The 20,755-nt window shown below is 34.3% G+C and overlaps 1 protein-coding gene across 3 annotated transcripts in view; it reads right to left on the bottom strand.

Moving 5' to 3' along the window:
• Positions 1-20,755, bottom strand: part of TMTC2 (transmembrane O-mannosyltransferase targeting cadherins 2) — a 455,593-nt gene that overhangs the window by 163,121 nt on the left and 271,717 nt on the right. For all 3 annotated transcript variants that reach the window (XM_074007499.1, XM_005571660.4, XM_065524634.1), the window contains 3 exons: positions 10,378-10,463; positions 9,743-9,927; positions 8,489-8,567 (listed from right to left, as the gene is read on the bottom strand). In XM_074007499.1, the coding sequence (XP_073863600.1) occupies positions 8,489-8,567; positions 9,743-9,927; positions 10,378-10,463 (350 nt within the window). The remainder of the gene's footprint in view (positions 1-8,488; positions 8,568-9,742; positions 9,928-10,377; positions 10,464-20,755) is intronic.

Genomic DNA, 20,755 nt, shown 5'->3' with positions numbered 1-20,755 from the left:
ATTAATGTTAATTACTAAGGCATAGCACACATTGAAAAATTCATCCAACTTGTAATGAATACTTGAGAATAAGATTCTATAATAATCCACAAAAACCCCATTCCCATAATTAACATGTTGGCAAAAATGATGCATTCCGGAACAAAACTCTGTATGTTCTATTTTCATTCTTTGTTTAATTTGAATATGTCAACGGTTAGTGCTTCTCAGCCTTTTGGCTAAGATCAAGTGAATATGCTGATGGCTTCTATCAGTGTAGATAAAATTAAAACTAAATGACAGCTCATTGGAAGAATTAAATGAGATTTTTATGGAGAAAACAATTTTCCCTTACTTATTAGGAAAATCAGACTTGAGTACACAGCAAAATACATACAATTAGTAATGTACTGAATTTTCAACTTAATTTATATTTCACGTGTTAAGGCTCTGAACACAATACCCCAAAATATGGCACCTTGTCATGCTAAATGCTTTGAACTAAAAGATATTAGGCCGACAAAGCCTTCTAATCTCTATCATGGAAACAAAGTCTTTCTGAACTCCTCCTGTCCTCTTGTCTCCTACCTCTCTGTCTTCCCTGAAACAAGTCATAGATACATACTCTTCCCCTAAGTGAATCACAAAAATTAGAACTCTTCTCCACTACAGCAGGGCATAAAACCTAGAATGGTCACTTTCTCCCTCTCCAGTCTTCCTTGAAGATCCTCATTCCAAAGGGGTATTGCCCCATACCTTGAGGGAAGGAATGCTACAAAGAGAGGCCGACAAGAATCTGAACAGACAAGTCTTGCTGGGGTTTCCCACTCAGTGGATTACCAGTAGATCATACCCTTTTGTCCAAACACATTTCTACAAGGCTGTCCATGCTTTGTCAAACCTATGCATGAAATAGATGGTTTTCTCCAGGTCTTTGAAATTCATTTCTGAAGCCTCCTCTGTCATGTAAAATTTTGATTAAATAAATTTGTTAGGCTTTTGTCAAGTCAACCTGTCTTGTTATAGGAGTCTTGGCCATGACCCTTATGATGACTGAGGAAAGGTATCATATCTTTCTACCCTTACAGTTGCCTATTCTAAATATGTACAAGAATATCTTCTCATTTCCTTGACATTGATTTTCAAGATTGTATCCTTCACACAAAATGATCTTCTTCCACATGACTATGTCTATTTCATCTAACTGGTGTCACTGTCAGCATCATTTAGAATGTTAAGATTTTGAAATCCAATTAATGAATTTTCCAGGTGTAACATAAAATCACAATTTTCTAAATAAAATCCAACCTGTATTTACTACTGAGTAAAAGTTTTACTCCATGTTTATTGCCCCAATTAAAGATTACAATACATATATTTTTTTTCATTTATTTCTATTAAAGTCTCAGAAAACAGTTGTATGTATCCATGGGTGTGGGTGTGTAGAGATGGAGTCTCGCCATGTTGACCAGGCTGGTCTCGATCTCTTGAGCTCAAGCAACCTCTCACCTCAGCCTGCCATGGTGCTGGGATTACAGGCATGAGCCACCATGCCTAGCCTGAAAACAGATTTTTTTGAACAGAACACACTGAAACTATTTGGGAATCAGAGAATAAGAAGGATATAATTAGGTATTAATTTGACTATATTCATACCCTTATAATTCAATTTAAATATAAAGTTTTTAAGCTTTGATCTTTTTCTTTACCACAAAACTGGCAGGAGGATGAATTAATGTAACAGGTGGGCTCTTGTGGTTTTAATAGCAATGAAATATAATCAACTGTCTCATATCATATTTCCAGGAAAGCAAGCGACATTTAGACCTACACATGATCCCTAGGCAATCCTACTATAGGCATTAAAGTGTTCAAACTCCCCATAGGGGCTATATATCTTCTGGCCCTGGGTTTAATTGAAACTTTAAACAAAATATATTACCTACTTAATGCAGTTGAACTGGATGCTGGCCTTTATAGTGTACAGACTAATGCCTAGCAAATTAGCATCTGTAACCATAGTACATAATGTAGAGTTTATATATAGTGTAAAACGTAGAAAATGTATTTTTAAAAACTGTATTTTTTTTAATGAGAAATAAACTTTTCGGAGAAAAAATTATAGTTTTTGCTCATAAATTTTATATATTCATTATTTTTGATACATAGCCAAACATTCATGATTTCCTTATCTTGTTGACTATATAATCTTCAAAGTATACTTCTAAAATCTCTCAAATCTATATTTTGCCTTTCTGGACTGGCGAACTCCATATACCTGGCATTGGTCTCCTGGTTGTATCTTTTCTGATAATGGAAAAATGAAATGAAATAAAGAGACTTATCTTAAAAATTAGAGGTTCATATTATTTTTGGATTTCATAGATTAATGACTAATCCAGTTATATGGTCATATTCATATTTGTAGGATTGCCTCATTGATTTTCAAGAGTGCCAATGGAAGCAATCATAGGAAAATCACCAGAACTCAAAATAGGGGAAGCAGGTGGTATAAAGAGCTTAACGCTAGTGGAGTGTTAATGCTTCCACACTTGAAAGATGTGAAAGTTCAAATCTCACACAGTTAAAAACCATCTCTTTCACAGTCAGCATGCTAAATGCCTTGAGCAACCCACTTAAGAACAACTAAACACAGGAGAAAACATTAAGCATGTAAACCATCATGTCAAAAATTTACTCTGAATATCCCCACTTTAAATATATTCCGAAACAAGGTGAGGTAAACACACATACACATACAAACACAGATGAATCCAAGAAAAATACATGATTCAGTTAAACACAAGCCACACAGAAGGCTGAGAAAGAAACAGACTTCCTTTATACTCCTTCTGCCGACTGAACGCAGAGCATAATGTACAGACCTAAAGTAGAATTTGAATTTACAAGCGAGAATGTTCGCATTGTTTTCAGAAGGTGATTTGTCAGTTCTTCTCACCTAAATAGTTTAAAAAACTAAACATCACTTGTAGCTATTTATGACACTTAACTCTTTCATACCACAAGTTTCTTTCTCAAAAATACAATTCTAAAATTCACACAAGCTTTTTATACAAAAAAATTGCTGTAATAAATTCATTTTTGTTTCCTATTCATTGTTTTTCTTCCTCGTTCTCTGTGAATGGCCCAATAAACTCGGGAAAATATCTCATAATTAAAGAGCTGTTGTAAAGAATTAAAAGTTAAATTGAAATATTCCTCCTCCTTATTGAAGATATGGAGAGAAAACATTTTTTCAATTTCAAATCTATGTAAGTAAAACATTTATTAGATGAAGGATGATGGAGGAAAATACATTTTCCAATATTGAGCTGGGACTGAAAACTAAAAGGGATATACAAAACAAGAGATTATCATAAGAGAATCAGTACAGTACGATGAAAATGAAGGCAAAGAAGATAATAAAAAGCAATGGACCATTATCACACATTTCTCCTGGAGAAAAGAATCTCTCCCTAAGATAAATACATATTGTTCATCATAAACACACTTTTTAGAGAACAGGAAATTATGAATACGTATTTCTTAAGTATCACACAAGAAATTAAAAAGCTTGAGTTTCTCTTGTTTGTTTTCTTTGGTCTAGTCAACATAGCATAGCCTATATAGCTACAGACAAAATATTTTCAAGGTTAGAGTAATAGTATTCCATTTTACTCATAGGCATTTAATTATTACAGAGAGGCCCTAAAGAGCTCTGGACCAACTGTGAAATCTCCCAGAAAGTTCTTTGAGAGAAGGAACTAGATTAACTATTTACATGTCATATGTCTGCTGCCTCTGTACTGTCCCAGCACTTGTGACTTTTTTTTTTTTTTTTTTTTTTTGCATACAGAGGTTATTCTAAACAGTTATTATAGACTGAAATGACAAGACAGTCACCCTAGGCTCTCTCTTACTCCATATAATACATTATGCCCTTTTGTTCTCAAGATATATTACCATGGTGAAATGATGTAAATTGCTTGTATAATTAAACCCAACAATTACTCGGCATTGAGAAAGCCAAGTCATTTTATTTTAAATAGTAAATAGGCTTAAAACGACCTCTGGGATTGAAAGAGTTCAAACAGATAAAAATAATTGGACGCTGCAGCCTAATTTAGTTTCCCATAATCCCTTAGGATTATTCAAAAGCAATGCTTAAGTAGAGATAACAGGAGAAATAAACAATTATAGAGAAAGAAAAGAGAAACTGAGGGTATTTAGAAACTATCCTGCATTAAAAAAAATTTTTAAATATCCAGTATATTCAATATACTTTGCAGCTGTTTTATTTTTTTATAGTAAAACTGTAGAAGTTTTAATATATTTAATTTTTGCGAATTTTTAAGTGCAAAGGAAAACTATTTTGACACAGTAAAAAATGTGATAGTTTAGGTAACACAGAAGGACTAAGCAGAAAAAGCACTGGATTTAAGTCAAGAAACTATACTCCTGGTTCTAATACAAACTGTAAATCTGAACTTTATAAAATTTGGGGGGTGTTAATTTTTATCTTATAAAATATTATAAGGGCTTTGAAGACATGAGTCTTCCATTTTTAACATTCCATGATTCTAAAATACATCTATAATTTCAGAAGAAGAGAAACTGAGAGCCAATAAATGCCTATGAGTGACAGAACACAGAATAATTTTGGTTAGATCTAGAAGAAAAATAAATCATGACAGAAAAAAACTCTAACCTACATATGACAATTTTAATTTGGAGGAAGCACTCTATTAATGAAACCAAGTAAATTAGCAATAACAAAATATACTCTTTTAGTTTTGGTTAATATAGCTAATGGTAAGAGAAGGATTTTGACTGTAGTTACTGAGAGAAAAAGGGAAATGAGCCTGGAGAGAAAATACAGCAATTCCAGATAGGATAAAACTAAACAGAATCTCCATTGAACTGTGGTGACTACCAAGGCCATAATGATGACAAAAATCTTGTTTATGAAGTATTCATATTCACATTGCTAAATGCAAAAAGCCAGTGACAAAGAATACAATCAACTTTTGGAGTTTAAAAGCCTAAGGAAATGATGATAATTACAATGGAAAGTCCCGTTACAAAACACTTATTAGGTTAGGTAGTTGGACCAATTGTTTTACCTTTTTTATTTTATCACTTTAATCAATCCTCAAACCGATACTACTGTTACCAAAATCTTATAAAAGGGAAACTGAGGCTTCTTTTAAGTAATTTTCCCAAGGATGCTCAGGGAGAAAGTGTCAAAGCCATAATTTGAACCAAGGGTATCTGACTTCAGGGACTACCTTATGGTGAATCTCAATTTAATCTAACCTGCTTTCTCAAGAGGAAATGAGGTCCACAGAATTAAGTCACACAACTGGCTAGGAGCAATTTAACACATATTTTGTGAGTTGTTCTCTTAATATTTCACGTATTACCATATCTTAATTATATGAACCCAAGTAAAATTTTAGCTTTTGTTTATAAAATACTATTTATCTGTTTAGTTTTTTATGTATGTTTGTAATTCACCTAATTCAGGATGGGAAGGCACTTCTCAATTATTGTTACTCAAACATCTTGGTTCTATGAAATTGAAGAGGATAAACGAGAATAGGCTTTTAAACATTTTTAAAGATTTACTTATAAGCTGCCATAATAAAATAAATGAATAGTTTTAAAATATGGAAAATTTAAGTTGGGGAATTAATCAAACGTGTTATTTTCTATTAATACATAAACAGGAAAAACACACTCACTTGGCATTCAGGGTAAGTCAACTGGCATGCGGCACATGGTATGTAATATGTTTTTCATAAAATGTTCAAAGGGAGATTAAAATCAAAGGACTAGAATGTTTTTTAACAAAAGCAACTGCAGTGAATTTAGTATTACACTAATAACCACATAAAAATATAATTGTATTTTTTCACACACACTCCTTTACTTCTGCTAACCTCTAAACAAAAGAAAAAATAGCATGGGAAAAAATAAAATGCTTGTATATCTATACACAAGTGCTTGGAGGTAGTGGTTGTGAAGGGGTAAATGACACATGAGAAAAATGAACACTTACAGGGTAAATCTAGCCAGACATTATAATCCATCACTGATCCCTAAAGGGCACTAATAATATGTAAATATGTGAATTAGAAAACACATTCAAGGCTGTTGATAAACTTGATAGGATAATCAGCACATGCTGACAGACTAATGAAACTGATGAACTGATAGGGCAGCTTATCTCCTGGGTCATTTTTTTTCTTGTCAAATGGAGGCTAATCAAAATGTATTAGGAGCTAAAGCCAACACTTGGGGGATTTAACCCATTTTGATTAGGAGGTGAATTCACTTTCTGAGAAAATTATAGTTTCCTGAACAACTGAAACTATAAAACCTGATTGGCTAACAGACCTTCACATAAAATTAAATAGAAGGCAGCCATCATAATCATAGAAAAAATCTGGAATGTTAAATATTAAGACCCTCCCTTTAAAAATTGTTAGGGTGCTTTTCAGAGTCTGGACGAAGCAACCATCTCCTTCTCTAATGGAAAATGAGACAAAAGATTAAGCAATAACCCCCAGGGACACACTTATCTTTTGCTGCCTGTGTGAGCTGAGCATCTGTGTAACCATATGAGAGACAGATCCCAAGGTACTGGCTGAATTTTCAAATTTATTCACATAAAATAATTGAATGAATTTCTGAAACAGCTAACTCTAGTGAACATCACCGCTTTCCATTAACAACAATAACAACAAAAATACTACATGTAGTCTGTTGCCAAGAATCTTAGAGACCTATCCTAATTTGAAGAAAGATGTCTTATTTGATAACTGAGAAAAATTGGGAATAAGGCCTTGGAAGCACTAGAATTAAGAATAAAATAATAAACTAAAACCAAAGCTATAGAAAGCAATTCTCTCAGTATTTATTTTGACACAAAAACATCCACCATTAAAATAAAAAAGTTAATTAAACTCATAAATCTACACATCCTAAGCACGTGCTTTATGGACACATATATTTCATTCATATAGATAGATTGACAGTGAAATGCTGGATAGTAAAAGGCACTGTTTCAATTTATAAAAAATTAATGGCAAGAATGTATTTAATGAAGCTAAATTTTAACCTTTTAGTAATTATGCCAAAGAGAAAAAAAAATGACAATTAAAAAACACTCTAGTGTGCTGTTTAATATGATATTCAATCACTCCCCAGGCAAATTGGGGGTGAGATTCCCAGAGACATGGAAAAAATATTTTAACCTTTTCCAAATAATTTTGTTTTTCTGTTTACTGTCCAGTGCTCCAGCCTATCTTTAAACTATTTCTAAATGTTCTGTTCTTTGGAAAAAAGAGAACATGAGTGTTCTTGTCAGGTGTATATTTTGTAGTTTGGGAGAGGTTTGGGATTTTTTTCTGTGCTCAAGACATAAAGCTACTATTAAATTCCTCAAATATAGAATGTAGAAGTGTACAGTAATCCTAGAGATTATATAGTCTAATCTCACTTATTTTATATGCATGAGAGAGGACTAGAAATATTAAACAACTTAAGCAGGTTTAATGAAAAGGGAAAATCTGACTTTGCAATTTGTGCTTTGGAAAAAAAGAAATATTTGATTTGAGGACAAAACATTTCTCTTCTCTTTATTATTTCCAAGCAGCAATATTAATTAATCATTAGGCCACCTTACTTTAGGGATTTTTTTTCCAAGTGTCATATGCTGAATATGTGGTTTGCAGTCATAACCATCATGAAACAACTGTAGCAACAATTTACTACAAGGCAGACAGGGATCAATCACAGATGAAAGCTATTTTATTATAATTTCTTGTTCTTGACCTCTTATACCCAGAAAAATTCATGGCTTAGATTTATATACTTTCTGATTAATAAAAATTAGGCTAATTATTCAACACAAAACATAGAATAATTGTTGTAGCACATCTATTGTCTACCTAATCTTGTTTTTTTCTAAAATATTACGCTGAAAAGGTCTACTGAAATCCAACTGTTCATCAATGAAAACCACACAAGTTGGCTAATTTATCTTATCTTTTACAAGCATCAAAGTTCATTTATCTCTATGTCATAGCATGTTTAGAGACTCTTCTGATTAAGAAAATACTGTGATAAAAATTATCATGAATTTGATGAACCTACTAATATTAATGTATATTTTATTCATCTCTATTATTGAAAAATTATACATATATAGATTATTTCTACAGTCTCTAGAGTCTAGCTAATATTCAATACCCAGATGGTTTTGAGAGTCCTTTGCAATAATTCTGGGATATGACCAAGGTGTTGGGAATCGCTGTGCTAATGCATTTATTTATCATGTCAGAATAAATATGCTCTGTCAGAATTTGAGTATGATGCCAGATTGTGAATGTTTCTTTGTGAGGATTAATACGATTTATTAGAATTCCATTAAACACGAACATGGGTTCCTGTTCCTCCACGGGTCCCTGAAATATCAATTAAAAAATCTTAATGTTTTACTTACCCATCATGTTGTACAAGCTCTGTGGGGCAAACTGCCTTGGCATTTTCTGAATTGCTTCCTTGTATACACTAAGGGCTTCCTAATTTATAAAACAACAAAAAAAGAGATAAATCATCACTAAAGTGCAGGGATCATCACTGAAAATAAGATAATAACGTTCTTCCAAAGTTAAAACCATCCACTGCTATTTCTAAATGGTTCACTAGAGGAAAATAATTGAGCTGTCCTTTTGTGGCATACTATCTCAATTCCACCACTGATAATACTCAGCCCAGTCAGTGAAGAATGCCATAGCTTAACGAGGCGTTGAATGTTAGCAATAGTCTTTTAAGACAAATTCTCAAGTTCATACAGATTACTCAACTAAAAAACTAAAAAATATATATATTTGAAAGTTATCCATTAGTCATCTAAAGCGCATAATTACTTTAAGTCAGGAAACCTGGTAGGATCTAAATATAATGTCAGCTAACAAATCTTCCAGCTCTTAAGACCCAGTGAAATTACTAAATGCAATTATTTTAAAAGTTGTATCTTCATCCTTATATTACAGTTTTAATACATTGCGTAAGAGTACATGAGTGGGAGGGCAGGGGAAAGCAGTTTGAAGGAGAGAGAGGGGCAATAAGGAACTCATGCAAGCAGGCTTCCAGGAAAGGAGGAACAGTCTGGGTCACCTCCTAACCTACTGTGCAACATCCTGTTACACCACTGATTCTTTTCTCTCAGTTAAGAAATAATAAAATTAAATTTTATTTCATAGCAGTTTTTTAAAGAATTAAGAGAAATGGGTGGCACTTATATCAAATCACTTCCTTAACATGCAAAGTACAAAGAAAGTATTTTTTAAAATCTCAAACACTGGCTATAGGGTAACAATTCTAGAAACTGTGTCTTGGATCATCAAACCAAAGAAATGGTGAGCAAAGAAGCTCGAGAAACATTTCATGTTATTTCCCCAATCTTGAACAGTCTCAATACATATTGACATACCATTGACATAATTGCTCTGAGAAACTCACAGGAAAGAAATCTATTAAATTTTTATTTAGCAGAAGCTTTTTCTAAACAAAATTGATCAAAAAACCCTTCTAATGTCATCAGGTATTAGTTTTTCAAAGGACAATAGTTTAATGTGTATACATATTAGTTGTTGAAAGGACACAGGCTCTGAAAGGAGGCTGTAGGTTAGAAACCACTGAGACTAGATCCGAACAAGGGGGAGAGAAAAGGATAGAGAGGCATTGGCCAGACCTCATAGTGTCCCTGCTCATGATACAGCTTTCCCAGGTTGTACAAACAACTGGTAACAGAGCTCTTGTGTGCATGAGGGTCCTTTAGGTTTTCATCTGGGATCTCAGAACACTTTAAGAATGTCCGTCGGGCCTCTTCCGTCCTTCCTTGGTTCATTAGAATAATACCGGTATTTAAATATGCAGCTGAGGGGGAAAAGTGGAAACGAAAATGTGAGAAGATGATATACACTGTGAATAAAATAAAGTTTTCTTTGTTTCAATTTGGTTTCTATGGTTTAGTGCTCATTAAAAAAGAAAAAAGTACTTAAGACACAAATACTCATGGGATCAACAATGGTAGTAGAAGCTGCAAATATCACTGCAAAACATATGAAATAGTCCCTGCCAGCAAGCACTTCCAAATATTTTAAGCTTAAAATCTAGTTGAGTAAAAGTTATAGCTATCATAATTTTTTAAATGATCAATGGACATCAAAGTATGATGCAATTGAAAGATATAACTGTTAGAGGTTCATAATTTGATTAGCAAGTATTCAGAAATAAAAGCACCAAGTGTTTTCTCAGTGAGGCTGTAGAGTTAATTTTCAAATATAGAAAGAGGTATAAAAAAATAAAAACTTGAATATTACTTACAAGCCAGGGTAGGCCTGCTCCCAATGGCCAATTTATAATAATGTAGTGCTTCTGAAAACCTGCTGTTCTCCTGGAGAAGTAGCCCTCTGCATGAGGAAAACAGAAATTTAGAGAAAGGACTGTATTATTATATATAAAACCACAAATTTTTATTTTATATTCCAAAAATAAAAACGGTTAACAACGCAGTAAAAATGCTAACCTGGTAGTATAAAAATAAATTCTAAATATAAGGAAATGATTCCTCAGGAGGGAAAATACTGGGTAGGTATCAGTTGCATTTGTGCTGCATTAGAAAGTATTAGGAGGTATTTTCTAAAAGCCTTTAACCACCATTGAACTTTCCCCTTTTCTAGCCGTCTTTTCTCTCCCACTAGAATTACTAACCACCTGGATTTCTTCTTGGAGCATGCACATTTTCCCATCACTTCGGAAAGGAAACTTGTCTAAGGCAGTGAGATATGTATATATGGAAACATGAGATGCCTCTCTCACTAGCTGTGTTACTTGGGAAATATTGGTGCTTGGCTGCCTGAGAGGAAAAAGGTAGTCTGGCTCAATAGTAAAAAGAGAGACTTTAATCAGATGCCAAAAAAGAACAACAAAAAAGACTGAAAGCTATCCACATCATCCTTTTCTTGATATTTGGATTTAGTTTAATAAGATTGGATTTCAGAACATTGTGCAAATTTCAGTTCACTGTTCTGAAAAACATCTTTCTCTGCAGACCCCAAGAATCCATAGGCTTTCTTAGAAGGCGCTAAGGTAGTAACTGCATGTAACATCTCAGCCAAGCCAGAACCCACCCTCATGACCGAATGAAATCAATTACAGGCATGTCTATCAAAACAAGAGAATTGAACTAAGTTCAAAAAGCTCGCACAGAGGGCTTTTTGGCCTATCCCCATTCTCTTGTAATCAGTAAGTATCTTACAGACATTCCGCACATCTATTGAGCCTGAATACTGCTGTTATCATCTCAAATTGCAGATTCAACTTGGCAGCTGCTGAGGTCTTTGAAAGGCTGGTAAAATGGAGGTCAGAGAAAAGAGAAGGCTGCTAATAAAAACTTATTCTGTTAAGCATTTTAAAATACATTATTTAATGAGCATCTTGGGAAAATATTTAAAATTAAAGAATGCTCACATGTGTCAAAAGCACATATTAACAACTTCATTATTTCTCATAGTTGCTAAAAAGTCATCTGAATAAAGAACTCCCAAACACATTAAGATCACTTTCACATATATATATTTCTATTAAAAAATTTGAACAACAGTTAATTTGATCATGAAATTAATATGCTATGCTGTCAAGTGTACTTGTCTGCTGCTAGGAACAAGAGAGAATAAAGCTTCCTGCAGTAGTCAAGTATTTGTGGAAATGGTCAGTTTTATTCAAACATGGGCAAAATTGATAAAAAGGATGAACACATTTTTAAAAAGGAATATTCTTTATGACAATAATTTTACTGACATAATGCTTTCCCATGAATTAAACTCATACATATTAGCTAACTTCTGAAACTTATCTACAACCTTAAATGTCTTCATGGCTTTGCTTTAAAATTCAGATAAAGAAAAAAAAATTCAGATAAAGAGGTGCATCTCCTTTGATAGAAGGCTAAGGGCACGAGGGGAGAAATACCACCTAGATATTTAATTCTATTTTTTCTAGCTTTTTTAGAAATTAAAATCCTTCAATCAACCCCTCTTTGTCCCAATATCTTCAGCTGCTTTTACCATATAGTTTTCTTAAGATTACAAAAATGTTCATTTACCTCTTAGACATAGGAGAAGAAAATACCCGTATAACCTTTATTCTTTCTTGTATCCACCTCTAACTACTGCTTATGACTGTTCTTCCTTTCAAAGCCAGATTTTCTTTAACAATGGTCTGTGGTGTGTATGACCAATTTCCCAATCCCATTTACCCCTAAATCCTGTTTAGATTCCCTTCCCAGAATTCCCCTGAAATGTCCTATTAAATTTCTACCAATTATCAGACCCCCAAAATAGTGCACTTATGTCAAACTCCACTCAACTACTACACCTCAGACTACTGAATTCATCTTCCTTCCTGAAATTCTGTATTCCTGGGCTCCTGAGAGACCAGTCTTCTTGAGAACTTCCTACACAGAATGAAAAAGAAAATGTCTCTTTATTCATGAACTCCTTTAAAAGCAGTTGGTGTTTTACAGGATTTTGTACTTGTCTCTAGGAATAAATACAGTCTACATGGATAAATAGAGTCTCTGCATGACATCATGCATAAATGTGGCTCATGTATATGCTGACTGCCCACAATTTAGAAATAATGATCTCCCTCCTGACATCAAGATCTGCTTTCAAAAGCTGAGCCACAACAAGATGGAGGCTCACTGAAACTTCAAAATCAATACCTCCAAACAATGAAATCAGTATCTCCCACCGAAAAATAAATAAATGAAACAAATAAAATCGGGTAAAAATCTTTGTAATTAACACAAACTCCAGTTGCTAAAATGAGAAACCTGATTGTCACTCTTAAGTCTTCACTTATCCTCACAATTCCATGTTTTGTCTCCTAAGCCCACCTATTCTTATTTTCTAAGGCTCTTTACTCTGCCCCTCAAGGTTTATCTTTATAGCTCTGTCAGAGCCCTTTTTATCTTATCTGTCACCTGAATAACAGCAATAGCCCACTAATTAGTCTCCACATAATTACAATCCTAAAGGGCAAATATGCTATTAGGCTAGATGGAATGAACATGAAGGGAATGAGCACATATCTCTGACAATGTACCTAAAGCTCATAAACCTTGAAAACTGAGGTACGTAGCCTCATGGGATTCCCAATGTTGACAGACTATCTTCCTGTCATTTTCCAATTCATAAAATATACAAAGACGAAAAAAAAGATAAATAGTATAATAATCACACTGGGACAAACGTGTTCTGCCTGCCTTATTCTTGTGGGGAGGGGGCGGATCCTAGTCACTCAGAGGAATTCAGCAAATCATTTCCAGGAATATATGTACTGTGAGTCTTTGAATTAGAATATCATCATCCTCTATATAATCTGAATAAAGTTAGCAATGGAGTGAGTCTAAGATAGATGACTATTGTGACTGATTTCTTATGGGCTAAGGATTTAATTGAGCATTAACTATGTCCAAGAAAGGATGTTGCAAATGTGAACAAAACAGAGTTGCACTCGCCTATGGATGCAAAATCTACTGAGGGAGATAAATAAGAAAACAAAGGGTGTAGAAAATTACTGTACTACAGGACAGAGGATCACCACTGCCCAGTCCAGGAATGGACAAGGAAAGGTCTGGAGTCCAAATAATACTGGCAGATGCTGAAAGCACACCATAGTAAAAAGAGTTATCAGCTCCACATTACAAGGGAGAAAGAGAGGCTCAGAGAATTAACCAACTCCCTCTAGTTACTATGATTAATAAGAGGCAAAGCCAGAATTAAAACAGTTTCTGATACTAAATCTAATGCTCTTTCGAGAAGAAAAAGAGAAAAGAGATGAAATAGTTCAATTCCAGGTACATGTGTGCTCAGTTACATTTCTTTTTGCTGTAAAACCTTCCAAATTTTATATAATGTTAATTTGTGTTGATACAATGAAAAGGAGTCAAGTGCCATTTTGGAAATTCTGGATAAATTTGGACCAATTCTAGCACTGTTATGACTAGGGTTCTGTTAGTGTTGTTTTCCAGATTGATAAAACCCTTTTTTATTTTACTGATAACATGATAGACAGAAATCCTTCATGTTACAACAGTTACAATAATAACAATGATAGTGGCAGAGAAACTTATTCAGTACTTAGAATGTATGGAGCATTTTACATACATTAATTTATTATTCAACAATAATCTTAAGAGGTAGGATATTATTACTTTCTTCATTTTGTACATAATGAACCTTGGGCAAGAAAAAGTTACATAGCATACCTAAGGTCAAATAACAGGTAACAAAGTGCCAAAATTCAAGCCTAATAGTCTGGATATAAATGAGGACCTGTAATTTAATAAATCATTCATACTAAAGGCTTTTTATGACTTGTCATGACTGTTTAAAAATGTCATAGCTTGTTTACATGCAGATCATGTCCAAATCTTCTGGTTTCTATGTATATGAAAAACAGGAACATATTAAACATTTTTTTTAATTAAAAAAACTGATACCCACATATTCGTTAAAATTTTAATTTAGATTCAAGGGGTTCATGCACAGGTCTGTTACATGTATATATTGAGTGATGCTGTGGTTTTGGGTACAACTGATCCTATCACCCAGGTACCAAGCATAGTACCAATTAGTTAATTTTTCAACCATTGCTCCCCTCCCTCTCTGCTCTAGTAATCCCCAGTGTATTTTATTGCCATTTTATGGCCAGGAATATCCAATATTTAGCTGCCACTTCCAAATGAGAACATGCAGTATTTGGTTTTATGTTCCTGCATTAATCTCCTTAGGATAATGACCTCTAGCTGCATGCATGTTATGGCAAAATACATAATTATATACTTTTTATGGCTGTGTAGTATTTCCTGGTGATTTACCCCCTTTTCTTTACCCAGTCCATCATTAACAGAACCCAGATTGATTCCACAGCTTTGTTATTTTGACTAGTGCTGTAATGAACATGTGAGTGTAGGTGTCTTTTTGATAGAATGATTTATTTTCCTTTGGGTATATAGCCAGTAATAGGACTGCTGGGTCAAATGGTAGTTCTGTTTTAAGTTCTTCAAGAAATCTCCACACTGTTTTTATAAGTATTCATTGTCTCACCATCATCTATTGTTTCTTTGACTTTTTAAATAATAGCCATTCTGACTGGTGTGAGATGGCACCTCACTGTGGTTTTTGATTTGCATTTCTCTGATGATAAGTGATGTTGAGCATTTTTTCTCCTGTTTATTGGCTGCTTTCATGTCTTCTTTTGAAGTGTCTGCTCATATCTTTCTCTTTTTCTTTGTTTTGTTTTTAATGGCATTGTATTTTGCTTGTTCAATTATTTACATTCCTCATAGATTCTGGATATTAGACCTCTGTTGGATGCATAATGCGCAAATATCTTCTCCCATTTTGTAGGCTGTCTGTTTACTCTGTTGATAGTTTCTTTTGCTATGCTGAAGTTCTTTACCGTAATTAGGTGCTGTTTGTTAATTTTTGTTTTTGTTGCAATGTCTTCTGAGGACTTGGTTAGAAATTCTTTCCCAAGGCTTATGTCCAGAATGGTGTCTCTTAGGTTTCCTTCTAGGATTCTTATAGTTTGAGGACTTACATTTAAATATTTAATCCATCTTGAGTTAATTTTTACATATGGTGAAAAGGAGGGATCCAGTTTGATTTCATGCATATGGCTAGCCAGCTATCTCAGCATTATTTATTGAACAGCAAGTCCTTTTCTCACTGCTTATTTTGGTGAAATTTGTTGAAGATCAGATGGCTATAGATGTGAGACTTTCTGGATTCCAGATTCTGTTCCACTGGTCCGTGTGTCTGATTTTGTGTCAGTACCATGCTGTTTTGGTTGTGGCAGCCTTGTAGTAGAGTTTTAGGTTGAATAATGCAATGCCTCCGGTTTTGCTCTTTATGCTTAGAATTACTTGGGCTATTCAGGCACTTTTTTGGTTCCATATATTAAAATAGTGTTTTTCTAATTCTGTAAAAACTGACATTGGTAGTTTGATAGAAATAACATTGAATCTGTAAATTGCTTTGGGCAGTATGGCCATTTTAATAATATTGATTCTTCCAAATCGTGAGCATGGAATGTTTTTCCGTAGTTTGTGTCATCTGTGATTTCCTTCAGCAGTGTTTTATAGTTTTACTTGTAGAGATCTTTCACCTCTTTGGTTAGAAATATTCCTATTTTGTGTGTGTGTGTGTGTGTGTGTGTATGGCTATTGTAAACGGGACTGCATTCTTTATTTTGTTCTCAGCTTGAATATTATTCATGTATAGAAATGCTACTGACTGTTTTACATCAATTTTTATATCATGAAACTTTATTGTAGTCATTTATCTGTTCCAGGAGCCTTTTGGCAGAGTCTTTAGGGTTTTCTGAGTATAGACCAATATCATCAGTAAAGAGTGAGTTCGACTTCTCTTCCTACTTGGAGGCCTTTTATTTCTTTCTCTTGTCTAACAGGAGTTCCAGTACTATGTTGAATAGGAATGGTGACAATCAGCATCTTTTCTTATTCCAATTCTCAAAGAGAATGCTTCCAGTTTTTGTCCATTTAGTATGATGTTGGCTGTGGATGTGTCAAAGATGGCTCTTAATATGTTGAGGTTTGTTCCCTCAATGTCTAGTTTCTTGAGGGTTTTATTATAAAGGGCTGATAAATTTTATTAAAAGTTTTCTCTGCATATACTGAGATAATCATATAAATTTTGTTTTTAATTTTACTTATGTGGTGAATCACATTTTTTGATTTGCACATGTTGACCAACCTTGCATCCCAGGAATGAAGCCTACTTGATTGTGGCAAGTTACCTTTTTAATGTGCTGCACAAATTCAGTTTACTAGTATTTTACTGAGGATCTTTGTGTCTATGTTCATTAGGGATATTGGTCAGTAGTTTGCTTTAGTTTTTCTTTTCTTTTTTTTTTTTTTTTGAGACAGACTCTTGCTTTGTCACCGAGGATGGAGTACAGTGTTGTGATCATAGCTCACAGAAGCCTTCATTTTCCATACTCAAGTGATCCTCCTGCCTCAGTAGCTGGGGCTACAGGTGTGTGCTACCACACCGAGGTAAACTTTTTGATTTTTAGTAGAGATGAGATCTTGCTGTGTTGTTCAGGCTTGTCTTGAACAACTGAGGGCAAGCGATCCTCTCACCTCGGTTTGCCAATATATCAGGATTGCAGGCATGAGCCGTTGTGCCCAGCCTGGTTTTCTTCCTTGTGTCTTTGCCAGGTTTTGGTATCAGGGTGATGCTGGCTTCATAGAATGAGTCAGGGAGGAGTCCTTCCTCCTTGATTTTTTTTTTGGATAGTTTTAGCAGAATTAGTATCAGCTCTTTGTACATCTGATAGAATTTAGCTGTGACTCTATCTGGTCCAGTGCTATTTGGTAGGTAAGTTTTTGTTTTTTGTGTTTTTCTTTTTTTTTTAAATTACTGATTCAATTTCTAAAGTCAGCATTAGTCTGTTCGGGGTTTTTATTTCTTCCAGGTTCAATCTTGTGAAACACACCAGGAATTTATCCATTTCCTCTGGATTTTCTGGTTTGCGCGCATAGAAGCATTCATAATATTCTCTGAGGATCTTTTACATTTCTTTGAGATCAGTTGTAATGTCATCTTTGTTATTTCTGATTGTGCTTATTTGTATTCTGCACCAACCTAATGTCATCCCTCTTTTTTGTCTTTGTTCATCTCTCTAGTGGTCTATAGATCTTCTTTGTCCTTTAAAAAAACTAACTTTGGGGTTCACTGATTTTGTTTCGATTTTGGGGTCTCAAATTCATTCAGGTCTGTTTTGACTTCTGTTATTTCCTTTTTTCTTCTGCCTTTGCAGTTAGCTTGCTCATGTTTTTCTAGTTTAGGTGTGACGTTAGATCGTTAATTTAAAATCTTCCTAGACTTTTGAGGGAAGCGCTTGGGACTATGAATTTTCCTCTTAACACTGCTTTTGCTGTATCCCAGAGACTTTAGATTGTTGTGTCTCTGTTTTCATTTACTTAAAAACATTTTGATTTTTGTTTTAATTTCGTTGTTTACCCAAAAGTCATTCAGGAGCAAGTTGCTTAATTTCCATGTAATACTGTGGTTTTGAGAGAACTCCTTGTTAATGATTTTTATTTTTATTCCAAGAGTGGTCCAAGAGTGTGTGTGGTATGATTTCAGTTTTCTTTTTACTTTAGTGAGATTACACATTGATTACATGACTAAGCATGTAGTCGATCTTGGGCGATGTTCCATGTACAGATGAGAAGAACGTATATTGGGTGGTTTATTGGTATTCTATAGATAGCTATCAGTTCAGTTGGTCCAGTGTCGAATCTAAGTCCAGAATTTATTAGTTTTCTGCCTCAATGATCTGTCTAACATTGTCAGTGGGGTGCTGAAGTCCCCCACTATTATTGTGTGGCTATGTCTTTTTATAGGCCTAAAACTACTTGTTTCATGAATGTGGGTGTTCCAATGTGGAAGGCATACATATTTAGGACAGTTAAGTCTTCCTGTTGAATTGAATACTTTATCATTATGGAATGCCCTTCTTTGTACTTTTTTTTACTTATGCTCATTTAAAGTCTGTTTTACCTGGTCAGGTGCAGTGGCTCATGCCTGTAATCCCAGCATTGTGGGAGGCAAAGGTGGGTGGGTCACCTGAGGTCAGGTGTTCAAGACCAGTCTGGCCAACATGGTGAAACTCCATCTCTACTAAAAATACAAAAATTAGCCAGGCATGGTGGTGGAAGCCTATAATCCTAGCTACTTGGGAGGGAGGCTGAGGGCAGGAGAATCACTTGAACCTGGGAGATGGAGGTTGCAGTCAGCTGAGACCACACCATTGCACTCTAGCCTGGGTGACATAGACTCCGTCTCAAATAAACAAAGTAAATCTGTTTTATCTGATAGAAGAATAGTGACTCTTGCTCTTGGTTGTTTTCTGTTTGCATACTACATCTTTCTCCAACCCTTTACTATGAGCCTGTGGGTGTCATATTATGTGTGAGATGTGTCTCTTGAAGACAGCAGACATATTTTTTTTTATTCCACTTGCTACTCTGTGCCTCTTAAGTGGAGCGTTTAGACATTTTACATTCATGATTAATATTAATATGTGAGGTTTTGATCCTATCATGAAGTTATTAGTTTTTTGCTTTGTAGTTTCTATTGTGTGGTTGTTTTATAGGGTCTATGGGCTATATACTTATGTGTGTTTTTGTGGTAGCAGGTATCATTCTTTTGTTTGTTTAGAACTCAAGGATATCACATAAGGTTGACATAGTGGAAGAACATATTTTAATATGGCAGTAAGTCCATATCATACAGAGTTGCCTGGAAATTAAGAAAATCAGGCCATGCTATATATTAGTGTGAATTTAAAGTGCCTTTTGGGGGAGAAGTTGAAAAAAAATATTTCCAGTCTCTTAAATTAAAAGTAGTAGGGTCAATTTTGTATATCTATGTGTAGATGGATATATTACAGCATTTTTAAAAGAATATTTTCCTTCTCAGATTTTTCCTCTAATGATCTATCTTTTAGAACAACAGACAGTGAAATTAAGCAGCCAGTGATGAAGAAAATAATTGGGGAAAGAGAAAGAATCAGTATTTGTTTTTGTCAAAGAAAGAAAATGCACCTGGACATATGAACTACTGCTATTTCTAAGACCTAAATTCTAGAAAATCATGTTACTTAAAACAAAATAACAAAATGTTCTCTTTTAAATCCTTTTAACCTTTTTTTTTTGTCTGATCATGAGCACATGTTCTAATAATACTGCATGTGTAGTATTTCTTTTCCCTAGGAACATTTCGCCCATCTTTTCTCCCATCTCCCCTAACAACCCTGTCTTTGTCTAAGATACTACTTTATGAAATCACAATAATCTGGACACTTGATTAATGAAGAACAGTCAAATCCACAATAACAGTGGATTGGGCAGAGTTGAACGCAAACATTAAATGTAAATAGGCATATGGGTCCCTAGGTGATCCTAAACATTGACAGAGAAAGAAGAGGAACATTTATTTAGCACAGTGATTCTCAATCAGGAGTGACTTTCCCCACCCCCCGCCCCAGGGGATATTTGGCAATGTCTGGAGACATTTATGCTTGTCACAACTTGGGGAATGTAACTGGCATTTAGTGGGTAGAGTCCAGGAATGCTTTTAAACATCTTACAAGGCACAGAACAGTCTTCCACAGCAAAGAATAACCCAGTCCAAAACATCAACAGCACTAAAGTTGAAAAACCATAATTAGAATTTCATATCAACTAACTACAATACATTGCTTCAGAAAATAAAGTCCAGTGTCTCTTCTAATTGCACACACCAACTATACAAGAAGATAGACTACACGAAAGCAAATTAAAAGGATTAAATTATTTTTCATTAAAAAGTCTAACCTACCATTTCTACTATTTTCACAAAAAAGGTAAAAGAAAAATGAAATTTTCTAAAAATTAAAAAGAAAAGCATGCCCTTTCCTACTTCTGACAATACATCTGACCAAATTGTCAGTGCCTCTTTGTAGTAAGACTGCCTTCTAGATAGAACTGTCAAAACATCTAAATCCTTAAGTAAAGTGGCCTTTTGCCTCTTGTTCTAACAAAGGTCTAAAAAATGGTTGAAATCTGAGAGATTCAAGTGTGGGTATGAATAAAGCACAGTAGGAGATGAAAGTATGCTTT

The sequence above is a fragment of the Macaca fascicularis genome, chromosome 11, assembly GCF_037993035.2.
Source record: "Macaca fascicularis isolate 582-1 chromosome 11, T2T-MFA8v1.1".
NCBI classification, from domain to species: domain Eukaryota; kingdom Metazoa; phylum Chordata; class Mammalia; order Primates; family Cercopithecidae; genus Macaca; species Macaca fascicularis.
Note: the sequence above shows the minus strand (reverse complement) of the source record. Positions and strands in the feature narration are given on the sequence as shown.